This window comes from Podarcis liolepis, assembly GCF_965112155.1.
Source record: "Podarcis liolepis genome assembly, chromosome: 7".
NCBI classification, from domain to species: Eukaryota; Metazoa; Chordata; class Lepidosauria; order Squamata; family Lacertidae; genus Podarcis; species Podarcis liolepis.
This window is the reverse complement of record NC_139561.1, coordinates 52,175,852-52,202,446: the sequence shown is the minus strand read 5'-3', so window position 1 is coordinate 52,202,446 and position 26,595 is coordinate 52,175,852. Positions and strand designations below refer to the sequence as shown.

Below are 26,595 nucleotides of genomic sequence, written 5' to 3'. Positions count from 1 at the left end.
GCCAATGCAAGGTGTCAGAAATGGATATTTTACACTAAGCTTATCTGTGCCAAAATATGTTTCTAGATCTGCAACAACTGTTTTCCAGGTACTGGGGTTTGCTGCTTTCTTTGCTCTGGTTCTTAAAAAGGTGGAACAGGAAGATGAGGAAAACACATCTATCAATGGCCAATTGTCTGCCCCAGGTAACTTATTAAGCTATTTTAATAACATGGCCTAGAATAACATTAGCCTTCCCTAATCTGGTGTCCTTCAAATGTAGCTGAACTATAACTGTCACCAGCCCTGGCTATTGGTCATGCTGACTGTGTCTGATGGGATTTGGTGTTCAAAACATCTGGAGGGCTGCTGATTGGGGAAAATTGACCTATAATTTATTTCCCCTGGCTTTGCAAAATATCACGACCAGGCTTTGATGGTAGGACAGAGAAAGCTAGAAGTAGTTGTAGTTCCAATTTAAAGTCCTCCTTCTGTTTGCCACCCATCAAGCTCCCAAAAGAAGGGGACTGCAGAGAAGGCCTTCTGAGGACTTTCTTAACAGCTAGGCAGGTTCATACGGCTGACCTCAACTTCTAAAGGATTGAGGAAGAGCAAAGTGCTGAATAGGGGCAAGTCTAGCAATAACTGCACAATTTGTGTAACCTGCATGTACAAATAGTTGCGCACTCATGTTATTCACATGTAATGTTCAATTGTTGTACTGTCTGTGTACCTATGCACATAGTCGCTGAGCTGTACAGATCAACAAGTGTGCCCTCTTTCATGCAAACACTGGAACACGGGTAGAAACAGTTTGAACTTGTGGTCAGTACATCATGCGAACAAACCTGATATCAAGAGACATCCTCTTCTGCAATTTGTGGACCATAAGGGGCAACCAGGACTCAGGAGCATCAGGCTTCCCTTGTGAAACTGCCTCTTGTTGTCACATCAGTTCCACTGGCAAAATTAGTACGCTGTACTGGACACCTGCCCAGTTTTCTTGTCATCTTTGAAAAGTGGAAGTTTCACTGCCTGTACAGCAGAGCTCCTCGCTCCACTTAGGCCCTTTTCTCGCTTGTGCAGAGATCTATTTTTATCTCACCTTAAGCCAAACATATTCTCTCCTGCCCATTTCAATAGCCATGATGGGTGTTAGATCACATGCACTGTTTGATATCGATGACCTTTTCTTTGCTCCAGTCAGTCTACGCTTTTTTGTCCATAATCCAAGGTACTAGGTAAGTTTGTGCTATTTTCCATTTCTAAATAATTCAGCTTCTCCATTGAAGTTCCTAAAGGGGTTTTTTAATGTGTATCCTTTGTTTTCCTAGTAAGAACCCAGTGCAGGTTACATAAACAATTGTATCAAATAAGCATCTTAGCCTAAAACAGAAGGGCAGTCAGCATTAAAAATCAGCTTACGGTTGGTGATGGAAGACTGAGTATTTATAGAGAGCTGTTGTTTTTTTAAATGAAACTATCGTGCTGCTGTTTTATAATTAACAATATACTGAGAGATGCTGTGGAGGCAAAGTGCAATCTAATCCATGTTTATCTGGAGGTAAGTCCCATAGTGCTCAGTAGGGCTTTCTCCCTAGTAAGTGTGTTTAGGATTGCTATACACGCTTAACCGAACAGTGAGTCACACTGAAGTCATTGGTTTCTCCTTCTGAGTCGACAAACATATATAAGATCGCACTATTAATCAGCTAGTGCGGGGGGTGGGGAACCTGTTACTGGACTCCAATTCCCATCATCCCTGACCAGGCTACTGGGGCTGATGGGAATTGCAGTCCAACAACAACTGGAGGACCACAGATTTCCCACGTGCTGAGGAAGTGACTGCAAGGAGATATACAAAGTAGCCTGCAATCCTTCCTGTCTGTCTGTCTGTCTGTCTGTCTGTCTGTCTATAATTGTGCCTGGAAATGGTCAAGAAACCAAAGAAGCTTTCATTGACTTTGACCCACAGAGCTCTAAATGAGCTGGGTACCTAAAGGAGTATGAATGTCCTTGGTAGCCTGGGGCACATCATACTGTTGCTGTTAAAATGTATTTTCTGTAGCATGAAAAGTAAGTAAGAACATTATGCAAAAACAACCACGAACCCTGCCCCCAGACTGTTGCTATTTTGGGGTGGGATTTGATAACTAGAATGTGCCTTTGAGCTCCTGATGATGCTTCTTGCTTGCCTGGATAGACAGAGATGTGTGAGCATTGTTGCTCCACCCACTTTTGCTTCTGACCCTGACCACCACTGAAATGTGACCATTGGAAGGATGCCTAGAAGAGAATGATTCCTCAGGCTGAAAAAGATTCCCCAGCCCTGGTGTAGGCCATCAAAACTAGCTCTAGGGCTAGTCTAAATTAGGCTTTCCCAATGGAAACTGTACTTTTCATACAGCCAAGAATGCGCTACCTGAGATTGGTGACACAGGCCTATTGCCATGGATTCACAGTCTCCAAAACATTGTCCCTCTCCTGTTGTTTTCAGCTGATAAATTCCAGGCTAGTAATAGGCTGCTGCCTCCTCTTCCTGTACAGGTGACCCAAACCCTATCTTTGGAGCTCGCAGAGACAGCGGAAGCAACATCTACCAGCCTCCCCCTTCTACCGACATTGAGAAAATGAAGAATAACCGTGTCAAGGAGCAGAAAGCATTTGCCCTGATTAGAGAAATATTGGGTACTTTTATGATTGCATTCTAAACATACTGTGAGGGGAGAGAGAATGGGCTTTAAAAGAAGATATGAGTTGGTTAGTTACTTATTTCCTTGTCAAGAAGACGGAGACAACAGGCTACACTGATTCACATAAAATGTGCTTGTCTGATTTATATGTATAGATGCACATTCAGAAATGATTACTGTAAATGTAAATAGAAATACAATAATCTCACCATGGGGAAGACTGATCGGGTGAGCTGTGTGCGGGTGGTGCTGTGGTCTAAACCACCGGGCCTCTTGGGTTTGCCAATTGGAAGGTTGGCAGTTTGAATCTACATGACGGTGTGAGCTCCCGTTGCTCTGTCCCAGCTTCTGCCAACCTAGCAGTTCGAAAGCATACCAGTGCAAGTAAATAAATAAATAGGTAAGGTAAACAAAAAGGGAGTGGGTGGCGCTGTAGAGGGAAGGTAAACAGCATTTCCATGCGCTCTGGCACTTGTCACAGTCCTCCATGCGCCAGTAGCAGTTTAGTCATGCTGACCAGATGACCTGGAAAGCTGTCTGTGGGCAAACACCGGCTCCCTTGGCCTTGAAAAGCTAGATGAGCACCGCACCCCATAGTTGCCTTTGACTGGACTTAACCATCCAGGGGTCCTTTGTTGTTGTTTAGTCGTTTAGTCGTGTCCGACTCTTCGCGACCCCATGGACCAGAGCACGCCAGGCAACTTCTGTCTTCCACTGCCTCCCGCAGTTTGGTCAGACTCATGTTTGTAACTTCGAGAACACTGTCCAACCATCTCATCCTCTGTCGTCCCCTTCTCCTTGTGCCCTCCATCTTTCCCAACATCAGGGTCTTTTCCAGGGAGTCTTCTCTTCTCATAAGGTGGCCAAAGTATTGGAGCCTCAGCTTCAGGATCTGTCCTTCCAGTGAGTGTTCAGGGCTAATTTCCTTAAGAATGGATGCGTTTGATCTTCTTGCAGTCCATGGGACTCTCAAGAGTCTCCTCCAGCACCATAATTCAAAAGCATCAATTCTTCGGCGATCAGCCTTCTTTATGGTCCAGCTCTCACTTCCATACATCACTACTGGGAAAACTACTGGTTCTTCCCATTCTGTTGTTTTCCTCTATTTCTTTGCATTGCTCGTTTAAGAAGGCCTTCTTGTCTCTCCTTGCTATTTTTTGGAAATCTGCATTCAATTTCCTGTATCTTTCACTATCTCCCTCGCATTTTGCTTGCCTTCTCTCTCCCGCTATTTGTAAGGCCTCGTTGGACAGCCACTTTGCTTTCTTGCATTTCCTTTTCATTGGGATGGTTTTAGTTGCTGCCTCCTGTATAATGTTGTGAGCCTCCATCCATAGTTCTTCAGGCACTCTGTCCACCAAATCTAAATCCTTAAACCTGTTCCTCACTTCCACTGTGTATTCATAAGGGATTTGACTTAGATTGTATCTTACCGGCCCAGTGGTTTTTCCTACTTTCTTCAGTTTAAGCTTGAATTTTGCTGTAAGAAGCTGATGATCTGAGCCACAGTCAGCTCCAGGTCTTGTTTTTGCTGACTGTATAGAGTTTCTCCATCTTTGGCTGCAGAGAATATAATCAATCTGATTTCGATGCTGCCCATCTGGTGATGTCCATGTGTAGAGTCGTCTTTTGTGTTGTTGGAAAAGAGTGTTTGTGATGACCAGCTTGTTCTCTTGGCAAAACTCTATTAGCCTTTGCCCTGCTTTGTTTTGAACTCCAAGGCCAAACTTGCTAGTTGTTCCTTTTATCTCTTGACTCCCTACTTTAGCATTCCAATCCCCTATAATGAGAACGTCCTTCTTTGGTGTCAATTCTATAAGGTGTTGTAAATCTTCATAGAACTGGTCAATTTCAGCTTCTTCAGCAGCAGTGGTTGGTGCATAAACTTGGATTACTGTGATGTTAAATGGTCTGCCTTGGATTCGTATCGAGATCATTCTATCATTTTTGAGATTGCATCCCAATACAGCTTTTGCCACTCTTTTGTTGACTAGGAGGGCCACTCCATTTCTTTTACGGGATTCTTGCCCACAGTAGTAGATATGATGGTCATCTGAACTGAATTCACCCATCCCCGTCCATTTTAGTTCACTGATGCCCAGGATGTCAATATTTATTCTTACCATCTCATTTTTGACATTCAACTTACCCAGGTTCATGGTTCTTACATTCCAGGTTTCTATGCAATATTTTTCTTTACAGCATTGGACTTTCCTTTCGCTTCCAGGCATATCCGCAACTGAGCGTCCTTTTGGCTTTGGCCCAGCCGCTTCATCAGCTCTGAATCTACTTGGACTTGTCCTCCGCTCTTCCTCAGTAGCATGTTGGACGCCTTCCGACCTGAGGGGCTCATCTTCCAGCGTCATAACTTTTATATGCCTGTTGTCTTTGTCCATGGAGTTTTCTTGGCAGGGATACTGGAGTGGCTTGCCGGTTCCTGCTCCAGGTGGATCACGTTTGGTCAAAACTCTCCACTATGACCTGTTCATCTTGAGTGGCCCTGCACGGCATAGCTCATAGCTTCTCTGAGTTATTCAAGCCCCTTCACCACGGCAAGGCAGTGATCCATGAAGGGGCCAGGGGTCCTTTACCTTTACCTTTTTTACTGCTTACTGTTGATGGACAACTTTCAATGCCCCTTCTTCCTTGAAACAAGGCCCTTTCTTCTTTATAGGATTCTTTATCTTTAAACTGGATTTGGGCTGGGCAATAGGGAACTCTTCAAATAGAAGATTGTCCTCTGGGCCATTAAAAACAAACCAGCAAGGACATGTCCAGTTTAGAAAAGCTTTTATCTTAAGCGGTCCACAAAGTAAACATGGGATGTTACCTTAGGGACCATAAGCACAGTACAATTTTGTGTGTGTCCAATACCTTAGCATTTAAAAATTAGAACCAAATGAAAATGGATATTGCCCCTCATAAAAACATATGCCACAATCATTATGCCGTAATCCTAACCAGTGGAACCTTAACCATATCTACTCAGAATTCAATAGGACTTACTCCCAGGTAACTCAATTAGGATTAGGGTGGCAATGTTTGCTGTTGTGTTCTTGCACACTTCTTGAATTGTTTTTTAAGGTGTGTTTGCAAAGGTACAGAAAAACCTGTGTTCGTACTACAGTTGCACAAAGTAGAATGAGCCATTTGCAATGAATTAGCTCCTGTCTGGAAGCACCTTTGGAAACCTATTGGGTTTCTTCTTTGCTTTCATATTGCTTTGCTCTCCTCTCTCCAGCCTACTTGGGTTTCTTGTGGATGCTGCTTTTGGTTGCCTATGGGCAGCGAGATCCTAACTCCTATTACCTGAACAAACACATTGAGAACAGCTTCACAGACGGATTCCAAGACGTCTTCAGTTATCAGGACTTCTTCAAATGGGCCAGAACCACCTTAGTCAGCAACTTGTACAGCTCACACCAAGGTACAGAGATTCATTTCATTTTGTTTCATTTCAGTTATTTATTAAATTTCTATACCACCTTTCATCCAAAGATCAGAGGCAGTTTACAATATAAAAACACAAAAATACATAACAGATTAACAAACAAAAAACCCATATATTGTTTAATGAGCCAAAAGCCTGGGAAGAGTTCTAAAGCCCAGATACAGAGGCATGGAAGGCTGCATTTGGCCCTCTGGGCCTTAGGTTTCCCATCTCTGCTTTAAAGCATCTCCTCTTCCAATATACTGCTGTCTGTACCCCAGAGTCATCAGTGGAAGCCCTTCTGCAAGTACCCCCTGAGAAAGTGGCTGTAAGAGAGAGGGGCCGTCTCTCTTGTGGCTCCTCTGTTATGGAGTGCTAGATCTTGGGATATTCACCTGGTGCTTACATTAATTTGTTTTTTTGGCACCAGACACTCTTCAGTTCACCGAGTTGTGTTTTTTAAGGGCTTTCTTGTTTTAGCATGGACATATTTTTAATTTATTACTGGAATAATTTTAGGCTCAGCTGGCTGTGTTTTTTATGGTAGCGATGAGGAGACTGAAACCTAGGGGCCAAATGTGCCTCACCAGGGATCTCTGTCTGGCATTCAGACTCTGGCACAGTAGGAGACGTGGCTCTTCGACTGAAAAAGATCTGCCTTTTAAAGGATTTTCGCCTTATGAAGTTTTTATACAAGCAAATACAGTTAGCATTGCATTGTGCTGCCTCAGTTGCTGCTTCTTAGTCTCTGTTTCTTTGCATCTTGTGCTTTTTTTACGAGGGTTTGCTTGTCACTCAGACGACATTGCCATAAATGAAATAAATAAAATGAGTAAATAAAAAACTGTTGGTGGGGTACAAATTAACTTTGAAAGCATTGCAAATGACTGTGGGAGGATTTGCCTTTTCAAACACTTTCTCTCCCCCTCCCCCCTTAAATTTCAACAAGGCTTTATCACGGATGGCAACTCCAAGCTGGTGGGCAGTGCCCGAATTCGCCAGGTGCGAGTGAAGGGCAACACCTGCCCAATAGATCCCAAACTGCAGCTGACGGTTGGCAAGTGCCATGCTTCTTATTCTTTCGACACGGAGGACATGGCAGACTATGGAGCGCACTGGAACATCTCTTCCCTTGATAACTCATCAGAACTCAGTTCTGCATGGCAGTATCAGAGCCAGTCCAAACTGAGAGGGCACCCAATCTGGGGCAAACTGGCTGTCTACAGAGGTGGTGGATATGTGGTTCACTTGGGGACAGATGCCCACAATGCCTCCAGGTAGCTTATCTCTGCTTATTTGTGCTTCCACTGTAGTAGTGGTAGCAGCAGCAATAGTTTAATCAGTTAGATTAATTCAGGGGTTGGGAATCCTTGGCCCCACCTGGTTCTAGGGTCCCATCCCACCCATTAGCAGTTCAGTGGGAAGCAACCAAGGGAGAGAAGATGGGGTGTTGATGTTTTGCAAAGCATGCAGTTGCAGCTCCAGATTTGGTACAGATTGGGGAAAGTCTTAGCAGAGAGGTAAACTTACGTTTCCTTGTAAATATTCAGAGTTTCTGCATTTTCTAATTGCATACATGCCATTTCCAGGGTGTGACTGCATTTTGAAGTTTGGGACTTTGGATAACTGTTAGGCAAGGCTTGCATTTCAATGGTGTATTGATATTATTTGTATTCTTCTCCTGGAGCTATAGAGTTCTTTTTACCTTTTGCACAGTCAAGCCAGATAAAGTGGGGTTGAGGGTGTCTATGCTGGCTGTGGCTAATGGGAGTTGTCTTTCAAACCATCTGGAAGGTGCTAGGTTGGGAAAGGCTAGTTTAGACCAATGGCCGATCTAAGGGCATTTCGAATGTTCTAGATTGAATGCTTTGTTACTGCAGGAAATGGGGTTCCACCCTCTTTTCTGCTGGATCATCAGATTGGATTTGGCAACCTCTTGACTCCTTAGCATCTTAACATTTTTAGGACCTCAGGATGTGATTGCACATTCCTCACTTTGTATTTTGGCAGAATCCTCCAGTACCTCTTCAATAACGTTTGGCTGGATACATTTACGAGAGCTGTGTTTGTTGAGTTCACTGTCTACAATGCAAATGTGAACCTCTTCTGCATTGTAAGCCTCATGTTTGAAACCAATGCCTTAGGTAAGAGCCTGACATCTGCGCCAGTGTTTTCATGTAAGAAAAAAGCAGTGCCTACATTACTCTGGGAGTTTGCCTGGCACATTTTGTCTCCACATTGATGTAGTAATTCAATATCAACCCAGCATATTACATGGATACAGTGAGCCAGACAGAAAAAGGAACAGGGTTTCCATACCTTTAACAGCTACAATACATAGAAGAGGGCATTTCAGATTTGTACATTTTGTCTTAACCCTCCACAATAAGCTGCACCTGCTGTCCGACAGAACAGAATACTGACTTCTGCTTTGATTTCGCAGGGGCTTTCTTCACGCGGTCTGAGCTGCAGAGTGTCCGGCTTTATCCATACACAGATGGTCTGCATATCTTTGTGATAGCAGCAGAAGTCATTTATTTCCTGTTTGTCATATACTACATGGTGGGACAGGTAAGGATATCAGACTGGATCAAGCCAATGGTCCATTTGCTCCAGCATCCAACAGTAGCCAGCCACATGCCTCTGTGCGCAGTAGCACTCTTTTGCTCTTGGTTCTCAGCGACTGGTATTTAGAGGCATGGTACCTCTGAACAGTGGAAGGCATTCTCTTCCACCCTGAGCCAGGAAAGCGAACTTTGTTGGTGATATGAATCTGGAATTTCTTGTGCCACAGTTGAGAACAATGCTGCTAAACCAGACTTCCTCAAATTAGTCCTTCCAGATGTTTTTAAGTGAAGCTCTCACCATCCCTGGCCATTGCCCATATTCGCTGAGGCTGATGCAGATTGGAAGTCATCAACATCTGATGAATACACTAGTCCCCCATGCATTCTGGAGACCAGACACTCATATTGTTTGGTCACATATGTTCCAGGGCTTGCGAATCCTATCAGCAGCCCTGGCTGCCACCAGCCCTGACACTTAAGTGTTCCTGATTATTACGTATAGTGCTTGTAACTCCTGCTGCCAGTCAACTGCCACACCTTGCAGGCATGGACTAAGTAACCCAGACAGTGTAATTGTATAGATGTCTTCTCAGAAATAAGTCCCACACTTAGTTCTATGGGACTTTGTCCAGGTAGGTGTGCAGAGGCCTGCAGCCAAAGACTTGTTATGAGACAGCTGTCCTTCTTTTTGTGACCACCCTGAAGTTTTGGGATGCTGTCCTACAAACTGATTGGCTTTCTCTTTTGCATGGAATTTCCAGAACATCATTGGAGATAAAGGAGTACCTAAGGCTGCATTCGGACAAGTCTCTACACATGCATCGTGAATATAGTTGGGAATAGATAACAGTTTGCAGAGCAGAATGCCATCAGAAGTGTTTTCCTTAGCTTCTTTTCCATGTTGAATCTCTGTAGGTCAGGCAGAGAAAGCAGAGGCAGCCGCCAGCCAGAAAAAGCTGGAGACCCTCTCTGCATTCCAGCAGCTCTCTCATTTAACTGACTGTGTGATCCTTGGATATGAAGTCATGCTTGGCTACTCATCGAAATGAGGTTGCATTGTAGCAACACAATCTGCCTTTCTCCCTAACAATCACTTAATGCATTCTTTGGAACTGAACACCTTGTTCCTGCAGGGAAAGCTCATGCGCGCTCTGAAATGGAATTACTTCCGAAGCAAGTGGAACCTGTTGGAACTGGCCATCATTTCCATCAGCTGGAGCGCCCTGTTGGTGTTTGTAAGACGGACAATCTTGGGCTTGCGGGACATCAGCTACTATCAGGAGCATAAGGATGAGTAAGGGCTCCCCATCCTGCCACTTTGCAAACTCTCCATCCCATCAGGGGGAGAAAAGGGAAGAATGTTTAAGCATCCTTGGTGATCTATGGATGCTCCCTGTGGAATTTGATGTCTGTGAATTCCAATGCAAACTGACCTGATTTGCATCTCCCAAATATAATTATCATTTGATTTTGGCACTTGTACAAATGCTGCAGTACAGTCCTTGGCATTAAAGAGTACCAAAATGTATTAAAATAAAAATGTATGGTTTCAGAAAAAGGTCTTTAGAAAAATGTGGATTTAGATATATTTTTTGAAAAAAGTTTTTAAACACAAGTTTTTAATATAATTTTGTGGAGGTTTTTTTTAAAAAAACTGCAAGCTCAAAATGGATGGGATGGGTCGCATGAAATTCACATAGACCTTTTTTTTGCAAGGCATTTTTTCAACTTTGTAATTGCTACTGCTTGCATCCATAAAGATTATGTAAAATACAATTAATGTGCGTCTCCCAGGTTTTTGCTCTGAGAGAAGCTGTCCAATTTTAAGGGCTTATGTTTCAATTGGAAAATAATGGATTGGTTGACTTGCCCAACTCCACCTTTCCTCCAAGAAGCAGCTCAAGGAGACAAACATGATTCTCACCTGCCATGTGAAGCAGATCAGGCTGAGAAAGAAAGAGACTTGCCCAAAAAAATTCAGTGAACCTTGTGGCTGAGCCAATATCTGAACCTAGGTCTCTTCAGTCCCAGCCTGACATTGTAACCATTACACAACACTGCCTCATTACTGGGACTGGTAGAGCAGAGAGCAGAAAGGTCAATGACAGGCAGTGTCAACTAATTCTAGTTTAGGGAAGTTTTTAATGTTTGATGTTTTATTGTGCTTTTAATATTCTGTTCGAGCTGCCCAGAATGGCTGGGGAAACGCAGCCAGATGGGAGGGGTATAAATAAATTATTATTATTATTATTATTATTATTATTATTATTATTATCCTCTTCCCTGGTGAGTTTTAAAAAGCAACACTGAGACAAAAGAGGAGGAGGAAGCTGACATCTAGAGAGAGCCCCAGGACTGGTTATAAGGAAGGAAAGAAGCAGGCAGGCAAGCAGGTGGAGGGTAACTAAGGTTAGTGGAGCCATGCTCCATGTGCCCTAACAGAATAGCCTCCACTATGTCATAACGATTCCCATATTCCTTCAGGTTTGCAAGCTTCAACCAAACAGCGACTGTTGATGCAGTTCTGGGCTACCTGATTGCCTTTCTGGTTCTTCTTGCCACTGTGAAACTCTGGCATCTCCTGCGGCTGAACCCAAAGCTGAACATGATCACCTCAACCCTGAGGAGGGCCTGGGGGGACATATCAGGATTTGCAACTGTGATTATAATCATGTTCCTTGCCTACTCCATAGCGGTGAGTACCCATGTCTTCCATCTATTCCCAATTGGTTTTCTGGCTCTCTCTCTCTCTCCCCTCGCCCCCTACCAACCCTCCATAATTTGGATTAGTTTGCTCCTATTTTTTTTAGAGTCCTGTCTGTTATACAGATGTAGTCAAAATGGTACCTTCCAGATGCTGTTGGACTACAATTCCCATCAGCCCCAGATATCAAGGATGATGACAATGAGTTCAACTTACTACACACTCGTCACCCTAAGGTCCCAGAGCAGGTTACAGCCACTTAAAATACAATATTAAAAACAGGTTGAAACAAATTTCAACCCAAAGGTGGTTTCTTTCGGGGGTAAGTCATGACTCTTAAAGCGGTATGAGTGCTTTAAACATATGCAGAAGCTGAGGCCTAAAGCACAGGGGGCTTGTGAAAGCAACTGGCAGCAACAGTAATTATGTTTTCAAGCAGGGCTCATTTCTCAGTTGCAACCTCAGCTTTAACCTAAACCTTCATCTCTGCAGTAAAGAGACACCAACCGCTCCAATACACCCTGTGTCTAAGCAGAAAAATAACCATGTGTATTATGGAGAACCTAGTCTGCCCAGTAATCTGTGTCACTTGCTAACTGGCCTTGTGATTTGGGTGAGAAACTGTTTTCCTCCCATTTTTATAATTTGCAGACAAACTTGATATACGGCTGGAAGTTGAACTCTTACAAGACCCTGTTTGATTCTGCAGAGACAATGGTCAGTCTTCAGCTTGGAATCTTCAACTATGAAGAGGTATGGTTTATCCTTCAGAGGTTTTTTCCCTTGTAACTAAGGTTGAATTAAATGAAATGAACCACATATCTGTTGTCTTATTTATTTAGCACCATCCACACACATAGTTTTGCCAACCCCATCTTAAACTATCTATATTTTGCAATGCCGTTCTCCAACCAATAAATTTGTACAAAAAGCAAAAACCATGCATCTATCAGCAAAAGTAACATTCAAAAATGTATCATATTAGGGAACATTGCCTTGCAAACATGTGTATATTAGGGAGAAACTGCATATAAACATGTGTCTATTATGGGGGGGAATGCAGTAAAATGCTGGTGAATTTTCAGGACTTCTTCTTTTTTTTAATGCAAACTACAGTGGTACCACGGGTTAAGTACTTAATTCGTTCCGGAGATCCGTTCTTAACCTGAAGCACCACTTTAGCTAATGGGGCCTCCCGCTGCCACCGCGTTGCCGGAGCACGATTTCTGTTCTCATCCTGAAGCAAAGTTCTTAACCCGAGGTACTATTTCTGGGTTAGCGGAGTCTGTAACCTGAAGCATCTGTAACCCGAGGTACCACTGTAATGCGAAATGTGGAGAACTGAACTTAGGAAGAGAAAAATGAGAAACGGAGAGAAAATTAAATGTACAGATTCACCCATCCCTAGTTATCATAAGACAACCTTCCTCAACCTTGTTTGATTCCCATCTTCCATCATCCCCAGCCAGCATGGCTGATGGTCAGCAATTATGGGAGTCCGAAACATCAGGAGGGCAACAAGCTGGGAAAGGCTGTGGATGGATATTGGGACTACTGTAAGTGGTTTACCAAAGGCTTCATGAAAAGGCGTGTTTTGAGCAAAGCAATAAAGGTGAAATCACCTTTTGGGGTTTTGAAAAGCAGTTCTGGGTATAAAGGGGAAGAAAGGACGAAAGTTGACTAAGCAGGAAGAGACCTTTGGACAGGTGAGGGTGGTGGAAAAGGAGGAGCAAAAGTCACAGGCAATGATGCATTGGAATGGGAGAGGCAAGAGGGAACACATTTTTTTTACTTTTCGTAATGCTACCCCCTGCTCCCACTGAAGTACGGTAGTATAACTTGTACATAAAAAAACAGCAACACATACCTTAAGCATTACTTATCCTCAAAATATACAAAGAAACACTCTCTTCAGTATTAAGGCAGAGTGCATTTGGGCAAACATGATGCTTACACAAGACACCAGCAAACTAAATAATTCACAAGTACTGTCCCTGAAAATAATGTTCTCTTCCCAGAAGAAGATAACAATATCCCTTATTGTAACATATATGTCTCTTTCAGGTCTTGGACTACAATCCCATCTTGGGCTCCTTCTTAATTGGCTCCTGCATCATTTTTATGACATTTGTGGTGTTGAATCTCTTCATTTCTGTGATCCTTGTCGCTTTCAGTGAGGAACAGAAACATTATCAGGTTTGTCCACAGAAGTAATATGTGAATTTCCACATTTAAGGATGCCATCAGCCCTGGTCTGTACATATATATGTATACTGGGAGATCCGACTAATCAAGGACCTGCACAGGCCGAGTTCAAATGTAACACTACTAAACCATGGTTTAGTACTACGTACAGTGGTACCTCTGGTTAAGAACTTAATTTGTTCCGGGGGTCCATTCTTAACCTGAAACTGTTCTTAAACTGAGGTACCACTTTAGCTAATGGGGCCTCCTGCTCCTGCTGCGCCGCCGCCACACAATTTCTGTTCTTATCCTGAAGTAAAGTTCTTAACCTGAGGTACTACTTCTGGGTTAGCAGAGTCTGTAACCTAACGTGTTTGTAACCACTGTACATGGACATCAGGCTTGCCTGCTCCCCTTCCACTCCTCCCATTACTTTCAAGAATGTTGTCCTGTTTTATGAACCAGGAAACCTGCTATACAACTGTGGTAAATTTCAGAACAAGCCAGTTTCAAACTGTGGGTTGTGATGCTGGTTTGTTTAAGTAACTGGTTTGTTTAAAGCCAGGATTCCTGGTTCATACAACAAAACAAACAGATAATTCTTACAGAACAAACATCTGTAGATCTCTGCCTACTGGCTGTGCAGGAGGCGGGAAGGGGAGAGTCCGAGCCCAATTCTTTACTCTCCACAACTCATCCACGAGACTAAACCATGGTGTTAGCATTAAGTGTGGGGCCCTGGCCTGGTTCACATGACACAGTAATCCACTTTGCTTCTCCCCCGTCTTTTTACTCCTTCCTGCACTAAGCTAAGCCACGGTATGGCTCAGTGTGCTGTCCAAACCTCATCTTGTGATTGAGCTTGCTAACTATGAACTAGAACGAAAAATTACCCCCCCAATACATTTTCCTGTTTGTCTTCCTTTCTTTTGGCAGTAATTTTTAGTATCTGTCTGCAGCCTAATCACATGCACATTAATCAGCAGGTTTAGTTTGACTGACAATCTACTCATAAGGAAATTCACATACAGTATTATCCTGGCCACACTACAGTTTACTGCAGTGTGCTACTACAATGTTTAACATGACTGTTTCGTGTTCTACTTTTTCCTGCCTGTAGTTATCATCAGCACCACAAATTCTACACAAGCCCAGGATGCAATTCAGTTATATCTATACTCATACAAACTGTATTGTGTGTGTGTCTGTGTGCTTTTTAGGCTTCTGAAGAGGAAGAGATTGTTGACCTAATGCTGAAGAAAATTTGCAGCTTCCTTGGAATAAAATGTAAAACTGACCATAAACCAGCCTCTGACAAGAAACTAGAAGAACCTGTGATGAGCAACTAACAACTGGTCTTCTTACCCACTTCAACTTACAGCTCTTGCAGCTGCCTTTAGATATTGTGGCTTCCATGTTTGTGAAATGTTGTGGCAGACAGCAGGATTACTTCCATTGACTGAGGTCTTGATGTGCTCTCCAGTAATTGTACTTAAGATACTGGCCTTAACTCTGTACTGATAAATGTGAAAATGAGTGCTTGACAGAACTATAGAACTGATGCTTGCTTGATTATGCATACTGCTTTATTCTGTACTTATTCCACAGCGTAGTATAATAAAAGCTAAGAATCCAAAGCATTGTACAGCTTCATTGTTTATAACAAATTATAAAATCATTACCAGTTCAATTCATAATTTATTCTTAGAAAATGCTTTATTTGGAAATGTATAAAATCATTCACGGTGTGGAGAAAATGGATGAGGAGGAAACCTCTCTGAGTACTAGAACTTGGGACCATACAAGAAAGCTGAGTGTTGGAATATTCAGGACAAAAGATAATACTTCTTTACACAGCACATCATTAAATGGTTGAATTTGCTCCCCACAAGATGTAGAGATGGCCATCAGCTTAGATAGCTTTAAGAAAATTGTACAAATCCAAAGAGAATAAAGCTATCAGTGACTATTAGCCACAATGATTACTTTCACTTTCCAGTCTCTGAGGCAGTACTGCTCTGAATACCAGTTGATGTGGTGAGCACTGTTGCATTTATGTCCTGCTTGTCAGCTTCCCAGGGGCATCTGGTTCACAACTGGGAGAACTGTTGCTGGACTAGATGGGCCTTTGGCCTGGGGAGGGCCATTAGAGAGGTGTAGAGAGCCATGTTTGGCCCTTGGGCCCAAGGTTCCCCGCCTCTGTCCTAAAACATTAACTGAGGAAGTGGTGTCCACAGAGAATAGGAAGAAACAAACAATAATGCTAGGACATGTATTGATTGCACACACAGTTTGCATTTCAACTGGCTGGAGATTTAAAGTGTGTGTGTTAATGGCTGAACCTATGGAATCAGAAGTAAGCAATGTAGCTGACTCCCAGAGAAGTGCATTATTAGATTGCACTTTAGCTGCTCCTATAAATTAGCCATTATGCTATATGCTTTTAGTTATTTATTCATGTATTACATTTATATTTCACCTTTCCTTAAGTGCATGATTCTCCCCCTCCCCATTTTATCCTCCACTGCAAACCTGTGATGTAGGTAAGCTGAGAGACACGGAGTAGCCCAAGGTCATCCAGTGAGCTTCAAGGCTGAGGAAGGGATTTGAACCCTGGTCCTCCAGTTCGGAGTCCCAACAACTACACCACACTGCTCTTCGGCACACAGCTATCTGCATTTTGGGACTCTCATTAGAGGGAACAGGGCTCTATGGAGCTTGTCACGATGGGCTCCTAAAGTGCAAAAAGTACCACTCCTCTACTTATTATGGGATGCACTCCTCCAACTTGTTTCCGGCGAGAGTAAAAACAAAACTCCTAAGGGTTTGTCAGAATAGTGTTTATATGGCTTGAAGCAAGCTTTTAGACGAACGACGAGCTGCTTGTGTTGGCTCTTCCTTTTGGGGTGATTTTCTGCTAAATGCTACTGCTCTTAATTTTTTTACTGTTACTTTTTTAAAAAAAACAACACGCCACTTTTTCTTTTTTGCAAGCCGCCCAGAGGACACGGTCGATGGCGGTTAATAAATGCCTAAAGTAAAATAAAGGAAGCAGCAGCTGCCGCGGCAACCCGCTTCCCGCACATCCCCCCCCCCGCACTCTCCTCCTCCTCCTCGCCGGCCAGGCCAAGCCAGGCCCCCTTCCGAAAGGCCCGCCTCCCCCTTGTCCTCCGCCGCCGCCTCCCTCGCCGGCTTGTCCCCTCTGGCCCCGGCCGCGTCTCTGTGCAGCGGCCCCGCCATGGCAGCGGCACTGGCGGCCTTGCGAGCGCTGCGGCGGGTTGGGCCTGGCACGGCTTCTGCCGCCGCCGCCGCTGCTCCTTGTGCAGCCGGCTTGGCCAGGCCCCGTCGCGCCTTAGTCGGCTGCTCCCAGGCCGCCTGGGCCAATAGCAGCAGCAACAGCCAGGCCGCCCCGGCTCGGAGGCTCAGCACCAGCCCCGCGTTGCTGCTCGCCGGTGAGTCGCGGCGGGGAGGAGAGGAAGCGAGAGGGATGAATGGGCGCCGTGGGGTCACGGGGCGGAGAAGTGGGCGGCGGAGGGTGCAGTGCAAGGGGCCCGATCCGGAGGCAAGGTCTCCTGCGCAAGGAAGCCCTTTGCAATGAATGGGAGCTGCGGAGGAGCTTCAGTCGCTCTCGTTGGGTGGAGGGAGGGGGTGCTGCTGCTGCTACTGCTTTGCAACCCAAGCCTGCACGTGCCTTTCTCAGAAGGAAGCCCCTGAGAATCGAGAGGCGGCTTACTCCCAAGTAAGCGTGCCTAAGAGTGCAGCTGGGCAGCCCAAACTTGTGCGGGTTTACCTCACTTGAGTTCAAAGAGGCTTATTCCCCCAGCAGCCGGTCATAAATTTGCAGCTTGTTTGCTGCTACACACCATGCATTTAAAGCACATCCCCTGTCCCCAATGAATCCTGGGAACTGCAGTTTGAGCAGAGCTACAATTCCCAGCACCCTTAACAAACTACAGTTCCTGAAGTTCTTTTTTTTGGGGGGGGTAGAGGGATATGAGTTAAATGTGTAAGTAAAGGTAAAGGGACCCCTGACCATTAGGTCCAGTGTGACCGACTCTGGGGTTGCAGCGCTCATCTCGCTTTATTGGCCGAGGGAGCCGGCGTACAGCTTCCGGGTCATGTGGCCAGAATGACTAAGCCGCTTTTGGCGAACCAGAGCAGCGCACGGAAACGCCGTTTACCTTCCCACCAGAGTGGTACCTATTTATCTACTTGCACTTTGACATGCTTTCAAACTGCTAGGTGGGCAGGAGCAGGGACCGAGCAATGGGAGCTCACCCCGTTGTGCGGATTCGAACCGCTGACCTTCTGATCACCAGCTCTGATCCTAGGCTCTGTGGTTTAACCCACAGCGCCATCCGCGTCCCTCAGTTAAATGTGTACAGAGCCTCAAAAACTGCAGTCCTAAACACACCTGGGTGTGAGCCCCATTGAGTTCAATAGGACTTACTTTTGAGTAGACAAAGTTAGGATGGAGCTTTTCAGTACTGCAATCCTGAGCACATTTATTTGGAGTAAGCACTGTTGAACACAGTGGGACTCATTTCTGAGTAACATGCCTAGGATTTAATTGTGCAAAACTTATTGGGATATTTAACCTATCGAGGCAGGAGGGAAGGGATTGCTTTGGTTGACCTAGCTATGGGTGTTCAAACTTAAAATCTGTCTTGTGTGCAGTACAGAGTTTGTGCTGTTATTGGCTCATAGGCTGACTTTATGCAGTCTTTACCCTGCATTTTTGCAGGATTCGAATCATGCTTCCTGCATGCCCAAGACCTAATCAAAGAATAGAGGTCAGGGTTGCATTCCTTCATTACCCCATAAATGTTAATAAACATCCATGGAAGCACTGTGGTCCGTACAGGGTTAATTTTATTGCAGCATTTGCTTAGTTTGCCATTCATATCCAGTGGCACACCCACTCTGATTGGATCTGACTCTTTGGACTGGGTCTTGTGTTGCTGTGCGGCATAGTAATTTATTGCATTGCTTGTCATTCCCTATGCACCCTCATTTTTTCTCAGATTAAATTCTGCAAGATGGGGATGGAGGGTTTTTTTTGTTTTTGTTTTGCAGCAGGCATATGGAATTAGGGTCATGAGATTTTACACCACAGTACTGTTAATGTAACCTCAGGCCCAGGTGGCTGAATGTGACCCTCTATGCCTCTCTGTATGGCCTTCAGGACTCTTTCCAGGGTACACCCTTCCCTAGGCCGCATCCCACGTCCCGCACCAGCCCTGCTCTGTACTATTACCTGCTTGTAATGTGTCCTTGAACTCTGATAATTCCTATTGCTTGCCTGCACGGAGCAGGGGTGTTTATGTGGAAACCTCTGGTGGCTGGAATGTAGCCTACTGTACAAAGGTAAGAGTTGCATCCATTGCCCACATCACTTTTGCTTTTGTACCCAATTGGCAGGTTGCCCACAAAGCAGTGCAGCCCTTGGGCCAAAATAGGCCCTGCCATCCCTGTATCATTTAAGGTGCTGCAAGGCTTCACTCACTTGAATGGTAGATTGTGCTGCAGAACTTCTTTCAAGTGGTGTATGCATATTGGTGGGACCACTAAGATGTGCTTGCTCATGGTGGAGAAAAAAGGGGAGAAAGATTTAGGGAGAGGGTCCCGGGAGGGGAGGGACAGCTTTATTTTCATGCAAGATTGGGCAAAGGACTCTGTGCGAGTGGTGTGAGATTTCAAGGGTACTAGGCGTGCTTGCCCAGGGTCTGTGTTTCCTTTGGGACAATGAGGTGCAGAAGAGACTGTGGCATCTTGATCATATATGGTTTATTTGCACGTATTTACAACCAGAGTCTAGATAGAGGAAGTTCCCAGCATTACACTCTTGCTGCTCTCATAGGGGCAGGAGCAGATTGCCTGTTCCTCTCATGGCTGCCATGTTGGATCCAAAAACTGCCAGCAAACATTCAACTTGGCCTCTACTTTCCTGCTTGCCAAACTGCAAGCCCACCACAGTTGTGCCCCTCCCTTCTGAAACTGGGCTTTTGTCTCCGCTAACTCTCTCTCACCTCAGGAGGGGATTTTCCCATTTGTTTTCCTGCCCAGAGAGTCTCTGTGAATAGCCTCTTTGATCAACCATTTCTTTGTGGTCTTCTAAAGGTCCATCTCTCCAGGCAATTACTTCATCAGGAAAGCAGCCTGGCTTTTTTAACAGGCTAAATTCAATGTTTGGCACCCCAGATTTAGAAAGGGGGTCCAGAATTAGAAGGGGAGTCCAGGCATCCCACAGATTTATAGCACTGTGGGCTATTTTATGATATTTGACTGTGGTGTGTTGACTGGAATCCCAGCTTTTCTCGCTGGTTTTAATTAACTGCAGGGAAGTGCAAACATAATTCATAGATGGACAATATCCAAAGGAGCTTCACTTCTAAGGAGTGAAGCAAATAAGGAGAAACAATTTGCCACATACTATTTCAGTACATTTGATTTACCACATATTATTTCTGCAGTGGTGATTTTTATTATTGTTCAGGACTAACACACCAGAAGTCCTAAGGAGTGAAGCTCCTTTGGATAATGAAATTGATGCACAGCTTGGATTTGGGAGTGGTATTTTTTTTGTACTTGAAATAGGAAAGCAGGCTATCTTTTTCTAATTCCTGCTTGCAAACTTGGAACTAGGAAATCAAGTGCTTTTTTATGCTGATACATTTTAAGGTAAAACATTGAGGCAAAAAATGTGTTTAGAGAAAGCAAGGTGTGTTGAAATGTTCTGTTTGCTTCATTCAGCCCGTCGATTCACAGACAAGCATGAATGGATAACAGTTGAAAACAGTATTGGAACCGTAGGAATCAGCAACTTTGCACAGGTACTGCTTCTCTCTCTCTCAGCTTTGTGTTGCAAAATTGACATCTATCAGCCTTTTCTGTTGGCCTTGGTCTTTGGCTCCTTTATTGCCTATTCTGCATGTAGAGCCAAATTGTAGACTTGGAACTCCAACATTATTGGCCACTTTAAACCATCCTCTCCTCCCTTCAGCAGTTTGGCTCTGTATCTTACACTTAGGACTCAATGGGAACCTTGGCTCAAAGCTTTTTGTTTGTTTAATTGTTGATAATACTTTTTAATGCGTTTATGGGGCTGAATACGTCCTTGTAACTGGGGTTGGAAAATCCCCAGGTGCTTGGTTAGTTCCCTATGCACCTAAATATTTCAATAGGGTCTATGATTTTGCAGACAGAACAACAACAAAATGGCTGTGTGTGTGCTGGAGCCTAAGAAATAGAAATGTTTATTGCCCTGCTTATATATTTATTGCCTCATTTGCAGTGGTGGTGGTGATGGATAGCACCTGAACCTTTGCTCTCTGCATAGGAACCATGTAATTTCTTAAATGAGATTGGGACTGCAAGTGTCACTTGCTCTGCATCCAGCTTGGCTGGTTGCAACTTGCGTAAGACCCAGAGCAGAGCTTTCTCGTGGCATCCTTGAAAAGTTCCTCCATTCCTCATCTGTAAAAATAAAGAGCAGCTGTTTGAAAAGGCTTTCCTCACCGCCCAAAAGCACATGGCCAAATTTTATTGTGTCAAAAAAACATGTACAGAAATGCATATACTAGGGCAAAGCGTGCATAATTAGATGTGTTGTATTGGTGAAAATAGCATAGAAAATGCACCATATTAGGGAATATTGCTTTGCAAAAACATGTAGTTTAGACAAAATAGTATACAGAAATTAGGAGGAATTTGTGCTAAAGTGCTGATTAATTTTCATGAGGACTTTTTTAAAAATTGCAAACTGATATAAAAATGTGGAGTGTTAAATTTCAGAAAAACTGAGAGAAAATTGATGGATTCACCCATCCTTAACCAGCAGACAGACTGCCACATAGGCAGATCCTTGCCCTATGCCTACCTTCTGTGCCCTCCAGCTGTTTTGGACTATACCTGTGGTTGGGGCTCTTGGGAGTCGTAGTCCATAACAGCTGGAGGGCAACCGGTTGGCAGGTGTTGCCCTATGCTATGCCAAAGCCAGAGATACTGTAACCAGTAAAGTTATAGCCATGTTTAACCCATCCACAGATCTTGTGGTATTTCATTGCTCTTGCTTCTCTAAACCTGGATATGCCTGGTGCACAACCTATTATTTATTTGTTTGTTTGTTTTATTTAATAATAATAATAATAATAATAATAATAATAATAATAATAATAATAATATTTTTTATTTATATCCTGCCCTCCCCAGCCGAAGCTGGGCTCAGGGCGGCTAACATCAATAAAATAATACAACATTCTAAAATAATTTCATTATAAAATTAATTCAAATCAAATTAATGGCAACCATTGGGCTGGAATTCACAGCATAACAAGGAAGCTTGCAACAGGTTAAATAAAATCAGTCTCTAGCTCTTTATAAAACATTTAAAAGTCAGTAGATGCTGGTTGGCTTAAACAAAAAATCTTGCAGTAAAGGCCTGTCTGAACAGTGCAGTTTTCAGAAGATATCTGAAAGAAGGGACGGTTCTTGCTGAACCTCTACAGGTGGGCAGTTCCACAAAGCAGGCGGGGGAGACCTGACCCTCAGGGTCTCTTCCCACTCTACAATTCCATGATCAGAGGGTCTCAGGGATGAAGGCGGAGTACAAGGGATCAGGCGGTCCCTAAGGTACCTTGGGCCCAAGTTGTGTAAGGGCTTTATGAATTAACACAAGATTCTTGGAGCAGGCCCAGTGGCAAAATCAGCAACCAGTGTTGCTCTCCTTGTTGCATTACAAGAGGGAGGATGGAGCGATTGCTGCAATACAATGCACACACAAAGGTAGTCTGGGAAAGGGGGCCAGGTCCTTCCCTAACAACAGCTGTAAGTGGCTGGATGGTAGTAACATGGGTCTTTGTGTGTCTCAGGTGCTCCGAAGCTGGTGTGGCTGAGAGACTCCACAGCTGCTTCTCTCTTCATTCATCACCCTCCAGTTTGACTTTGCTGTGTATGAGAAGCCAGTTATATTATCCTTGATAAATCAGTCATGTTTATGACTTGTTTGTGATACAGTTCATTTGCCAGACTAAAGCGTATTCAGAGACAGGTGTGGGAAGCTTTGCAGCCCATGTTTGATATGGTTTTGGGGAACTGCAATAGGAATAGTGCCACCAGCTTCTGGGGTGTGTGGATTATAATGCTGTGCATTTGTTCCTTTCTTAAATTCTTGCCAGGAGGAAGGCGGGGGGTGGGATTCCAACTTTTTGATAGCTTTCTCAGTTAACAATTCTTGCTGATGTCTGAATGTTTTTGTTTCAGGAAGCACTAGGAGACGTTGTTTATTGTAGTCTTCCAGAAATTGGAACAAAGCTGAACAAACAGGGTAAGCGAATTTCTTTACTTTTTGGCACTTTTAACACATTGCAACATTGGCAGAAAGCAATGCATTTTGATTTAAATGGTAGCGGCTTTCTTGGATTAGAACTCCAAAGGCTAATTTAGGTATTTTTCAACAGCTTGAGCATACCAAGTTGTTTGTTTGTGTGTGTGTGTGTGTGTTTATGGACTTTGAATAGAAGGCTCCTTCTGTTTCCCCACCTCCAATGTTACGGCACAAGCAACTTTTAAAAGATCGTTACTTTGGAAAGTTGGTCATGTGGAATTGGGGTGGGGTGGGGTCCTGTTGTTGGAAATTGCATCTTTGGGCTTGCTTACGCAAGCAGATCTAATTGTGCACCCACTGAGATCTAAGCCTTCTCCTTTCATAGCCTCCACTCTTGTAAAGAGGGAGAGGAAACATCGTTTTTCCTCTCTAATGTTGTGTACACATTATAGCAGCTTTAAAACAAAGTAGTGTTGCTTCTTTCCTGCTGCATTTCAAACCACATTTGCACATCATTGCACATATCGGTACAGTTGGATGTGTTGCCAGGTGGCCTGCTGTCTGTCTCCACTAATGGATGGGGAGGGGATGTGGGTGTTTTCTTATTGCTTATGTTTTTCTAATCGGATCAAAGCTGGCTTGGGGAAAAACACATCAAAATGCAATATTTCTCAAGAAACTACAGGATCGTAGCTAACGCTATGTGTACACGGCTTCACATAGGGAGCGCACTGGATGCAGAGTAAAGATGTACACCACCTAGGCTGAAATTGAGCTTGGATTTACCTGAATTCCTAATCTTTCAACACTGGAGCTCCCTGCCTTTAGAAAATTCTTGTGGCAGCGCAAAGTAGCTCTCAACTTCCTCGAAGCCCAGTTAATTCAGTTTCTAAATTAAATGCTTTGCTCTCTTCAATTCTGTATTTCAGATGAGTTTGGTGCTTTGGAAAGTGTGAAGGCTGCTAGTGAACTCTATTCCCCCCTCACAGGAGAAGTAACGGAAATCAACACTGCCCTTGCTGATAATCCAGGACTTGTCAACAAATCTTGCTACCAAGATGGTAAGGGAGGCATCTTAACTTTGCAAAAGTGTTTCCGCCATCATTGAGTTGGAAGGATAACAGTGGAACTCATTTTGTATCGTCTTGTGCTTGCGGCAGTGAGGTTTATTTGAAAGCATTTTTATCCCATTCATCAGCTGAAAATGCCCACAAAGCATTTTATAAATATCAGTGATAAGGTAGTCCCTACTCTCAGGCTGATGGGAAAGGGACATGGAGAGAGGAGGAGCAAAGCAAACTCAGCACTATATCTTAGGTCCAGAGTTCTTTCAATGACCATTCTGAAAAGATTGCAAGGAAAGGGAGAGCCAAGAGTTGCTGATATTTCAGCAGAGAGGCCCTGCAGTTCCATCTCCTTTTCTCCTATAGCCACGAATGGAATGGCTTATATATGTATTCTCATCTTCAGCTAGTGAAAAGTTACCTGTTTCCTTTGAGACTTTTATGCTTGTCGACATGAATGGAAATTGCTGTGGTCAGGAGCCAGCATTTTACTAGAGCTCCAGGGAGTTGTGTGTGCCGCTGCTGCTGCTTCTGCTTCTAATTGAGTTGCTTTTATGCTCATAGGTTGGCTTATCAAGATGACTGTGGATAACCCTTCAGAATTTGATGAACTCATGAGTGAAGATGCATATGAAAAATACATAAAATCTATTGAGGAGTGATCCAAATGTTAACAGTAAACCAATGCAGACCATTTTCTTCACTGTAGATTGTCCTAAATTAGTGGTGTACAGAAGGTTCAACTCTGAGCAGCTTATCCAGGAAATTTTCAAGGAAAATATGCCGGCTTTGATTCAAATTGTGCTGATCCATGCCCACAAGTGACTGCAAGTCAAAACATTTTCATTTGGGGTGGCGTGTCTATCTTCACTTCTAGTACATGTATTGTTTTTTAGTCGAATAAATGTAATTATAGGATGTCAAGAGTTTGAAGTTCATAATTACATCTGGAGTAGAATAATCTTTGTTCCTAAAATAAACCTAAGCATTGATAAAGTAGAACTGTAACAGCCTTAATTTCACAGCACAAACTGTGCTTTTCAGCTCCACGGGTTTTATTCCCTCCCCAAGACAGCAGTCTGCTTTCAATCACGTTTTGTAATATTAAGGCTGCATTGCTGCCTTCAGAATTAGTGAAGGTTCCAGGTGACTAGAGCAGAACCAGATTTCACCTTTTTAAGTGAAACTGTGGAGGTGTGGCGATCCTCTGCAGATAAGGCTCCCTGCTTTGCCTTGGAACAGATAACAGAAGTTAATAAAAAATCCTGACTTTACCAAGTGTGTTTGCTGTTCTTTTTGTGTGTGTTCTACAGTAGCCTCTCTGGGGTTAATATTTAAATGATGAGCTTTCAGGTGGCATTTTGGAATGTGCAGGATCAATCTTCAGTGTAGTGCATTTGGCTGATTGGAGGGTCTGCCCTACAAATTCTAAGCAATGTTTTGAAACTGTCAAATGAGCTGGGTTAGGTTATCTGGGGAACTGAAAACGTCAGTGTGCAGCCTGTGGTGGAGTTAAATGGCAGTCAAAGATAAGTCTAATAATCCGTAGTACAGTTCCGGAGGTCCGTACTTAACCTGCATCTGTTCTTAATCTGAAGCACCACTTTAGCTAATGGGGCCTTCCGCTGCCACCGCGCTGCCGGAGCACGATTTCTGTTCTCATCCTGAAGCAAAGTTCTTAACCTGAGGTAATATTTCTGGGTTAGCAGAGTCTGTGACCTGAAGCTTATGTAACCTGAAGCATATGTAACCCGAGGTACCATTGTAGTTACGTTTTTAATAACTGTTGTTGAAAGCATTCTCCTTGACAAAGATGCAATGAAGATAAGGGTCAGGCAGTCAATCTGTAATGAATAGTACTCCAACTGCTTGGGGTATCAGCTGTGTTAATGACACTGATAAAGCAGCATGTGATCTGAGGCATGTGCCCAGGGATCATTCAGATTGTGCCTACCCACCTCTGACAATACGAGGGATTTTTGGATAGGTCTCTTGAATTTCTTGGGCAGCAGACTTACTTGGCTTAGCACCAGCCCAGGGTAAAGAACACAGCAAGGAAATGCCTTTCTGAAGTCTGGGAACAGATGAAACAGTTTTTCATTTCCCTCAGTGTATTCTTCTTTATGATTTTATTTACTTACTGTATTTATATCTCACCTTTTTCTCAAGATGGTATGCATGGTTCTTCCCCTCCACATTTAATCCCCAGAACAACCTTCGGAAGTAGGTTAGGCTGAGAAGCAGTGACTGGCCCGAGGTCGCCCAGTGAGCTTCATGGCCAAGTGGGGATTTGAACCCAGGTCTCTCAGTTCCCAATCTGACACTCTTAACCACTATACCACACTTGCTCATCTTTTCTTGGCACATCAATATAACTTTCCTTGACACATCAGCTCTGCAGATGGGAAAGTGGGGTTGACGCATGGATTTTTGTTCTTCCTCAGTGACATTAAGAAAAAGGCAAGAATGGGTGGACTCCTGTGTTATCAACCCCCTTCCCTTAAAGGCATCCACTTGGTGGCCATCACTACTTCTTGTAGGCAGTTCCAGAGTTTTAACTATGTGATGTGTGAAGAAGCACTTCCTTTGGTCTGTCCTGCATCTTCATTAGTATTATGGGAAAGAATCACATTCTCCATGCCATGCCTA

General features: G+C 43.8%; 2 protein-coding genes across 2 annotated transcripts in view; both read left to right on the top strand.

The window, feature by feature from the left end:
• The window catches only part of LOC310711136 (polycystin-1-like protein 2), a gene marked incomplete at its 5' end in the record, with an annotated part of 50,845 nt that extends 35,651 nt beyond the window's left edge, over positions 1–15,194 (top strand). Inside the window, 11 exons of the mRNA XM_083512605.1 lie at positions 89–185; positions 2,527–2,667; positions 5,914–6,099; positions 7,052–7,379; positions 8,113–8,246; positions 8,546–8,673; positions 9,803–9,963; positions 11,154–11,364; positions 12,025–12,126; positions 13,438–13,569; positions 14,778–15,194. Of these exons, the coding sequence (XP_083368731.1) occupies positions 89–185; positions 2,527–2,667; positions 5,914–6,099; positions 7,052–7,379; positions 8,113–8,246; positions 8,546–8,673; positions 9,803–9,963; positions 11,154–11,364; positions 12,025–12,126; positions 13,438–13,569; positions 14,778–14,906 (1,749 nt within the window). The 3' untranslated portion in view covers positions 14,907–15,194. The remainder of the gene's footprint in view (positions 1–88; positions 186–2,526; positions 2,668–5,913; positions 6,100–7,051; positions 7,380–8,112; positions 8,247–8,545; positions 8,674–9,802; positions 9,964–11,153; positions 11,365–12,024; positions 12,127–13,437; positions 13,570–14,777) is intronic.
• Positions 15,195–16,560: 1,366 nt separating this feature from the next.
• On the top strand, positions 16,561–25,220 carry GCSH (glycine cleavage system protein H). The gene is made up of 5 exons (XM_083514062.1): positions 16,561–17,009; positions 20,311–20,390; positions 22,819–22,882; positions 23,812–23,943; positions 24,511–25,220. The coding sequence occupies exons 1-5, from the start codon at positions 16,796–16,798 to the stop codon at positions 24,606–24,608; spliced, it is 588 nt and encodes a 195-aa protein (XP_083370188.1). The 5' UTR covers positions 16,561–16,795; the 3' UTR covers positions 24,609–25,220.
• The last annotated feature ends 1,375 nt before the right edge of the window (positions 25,221–26,595 follow it).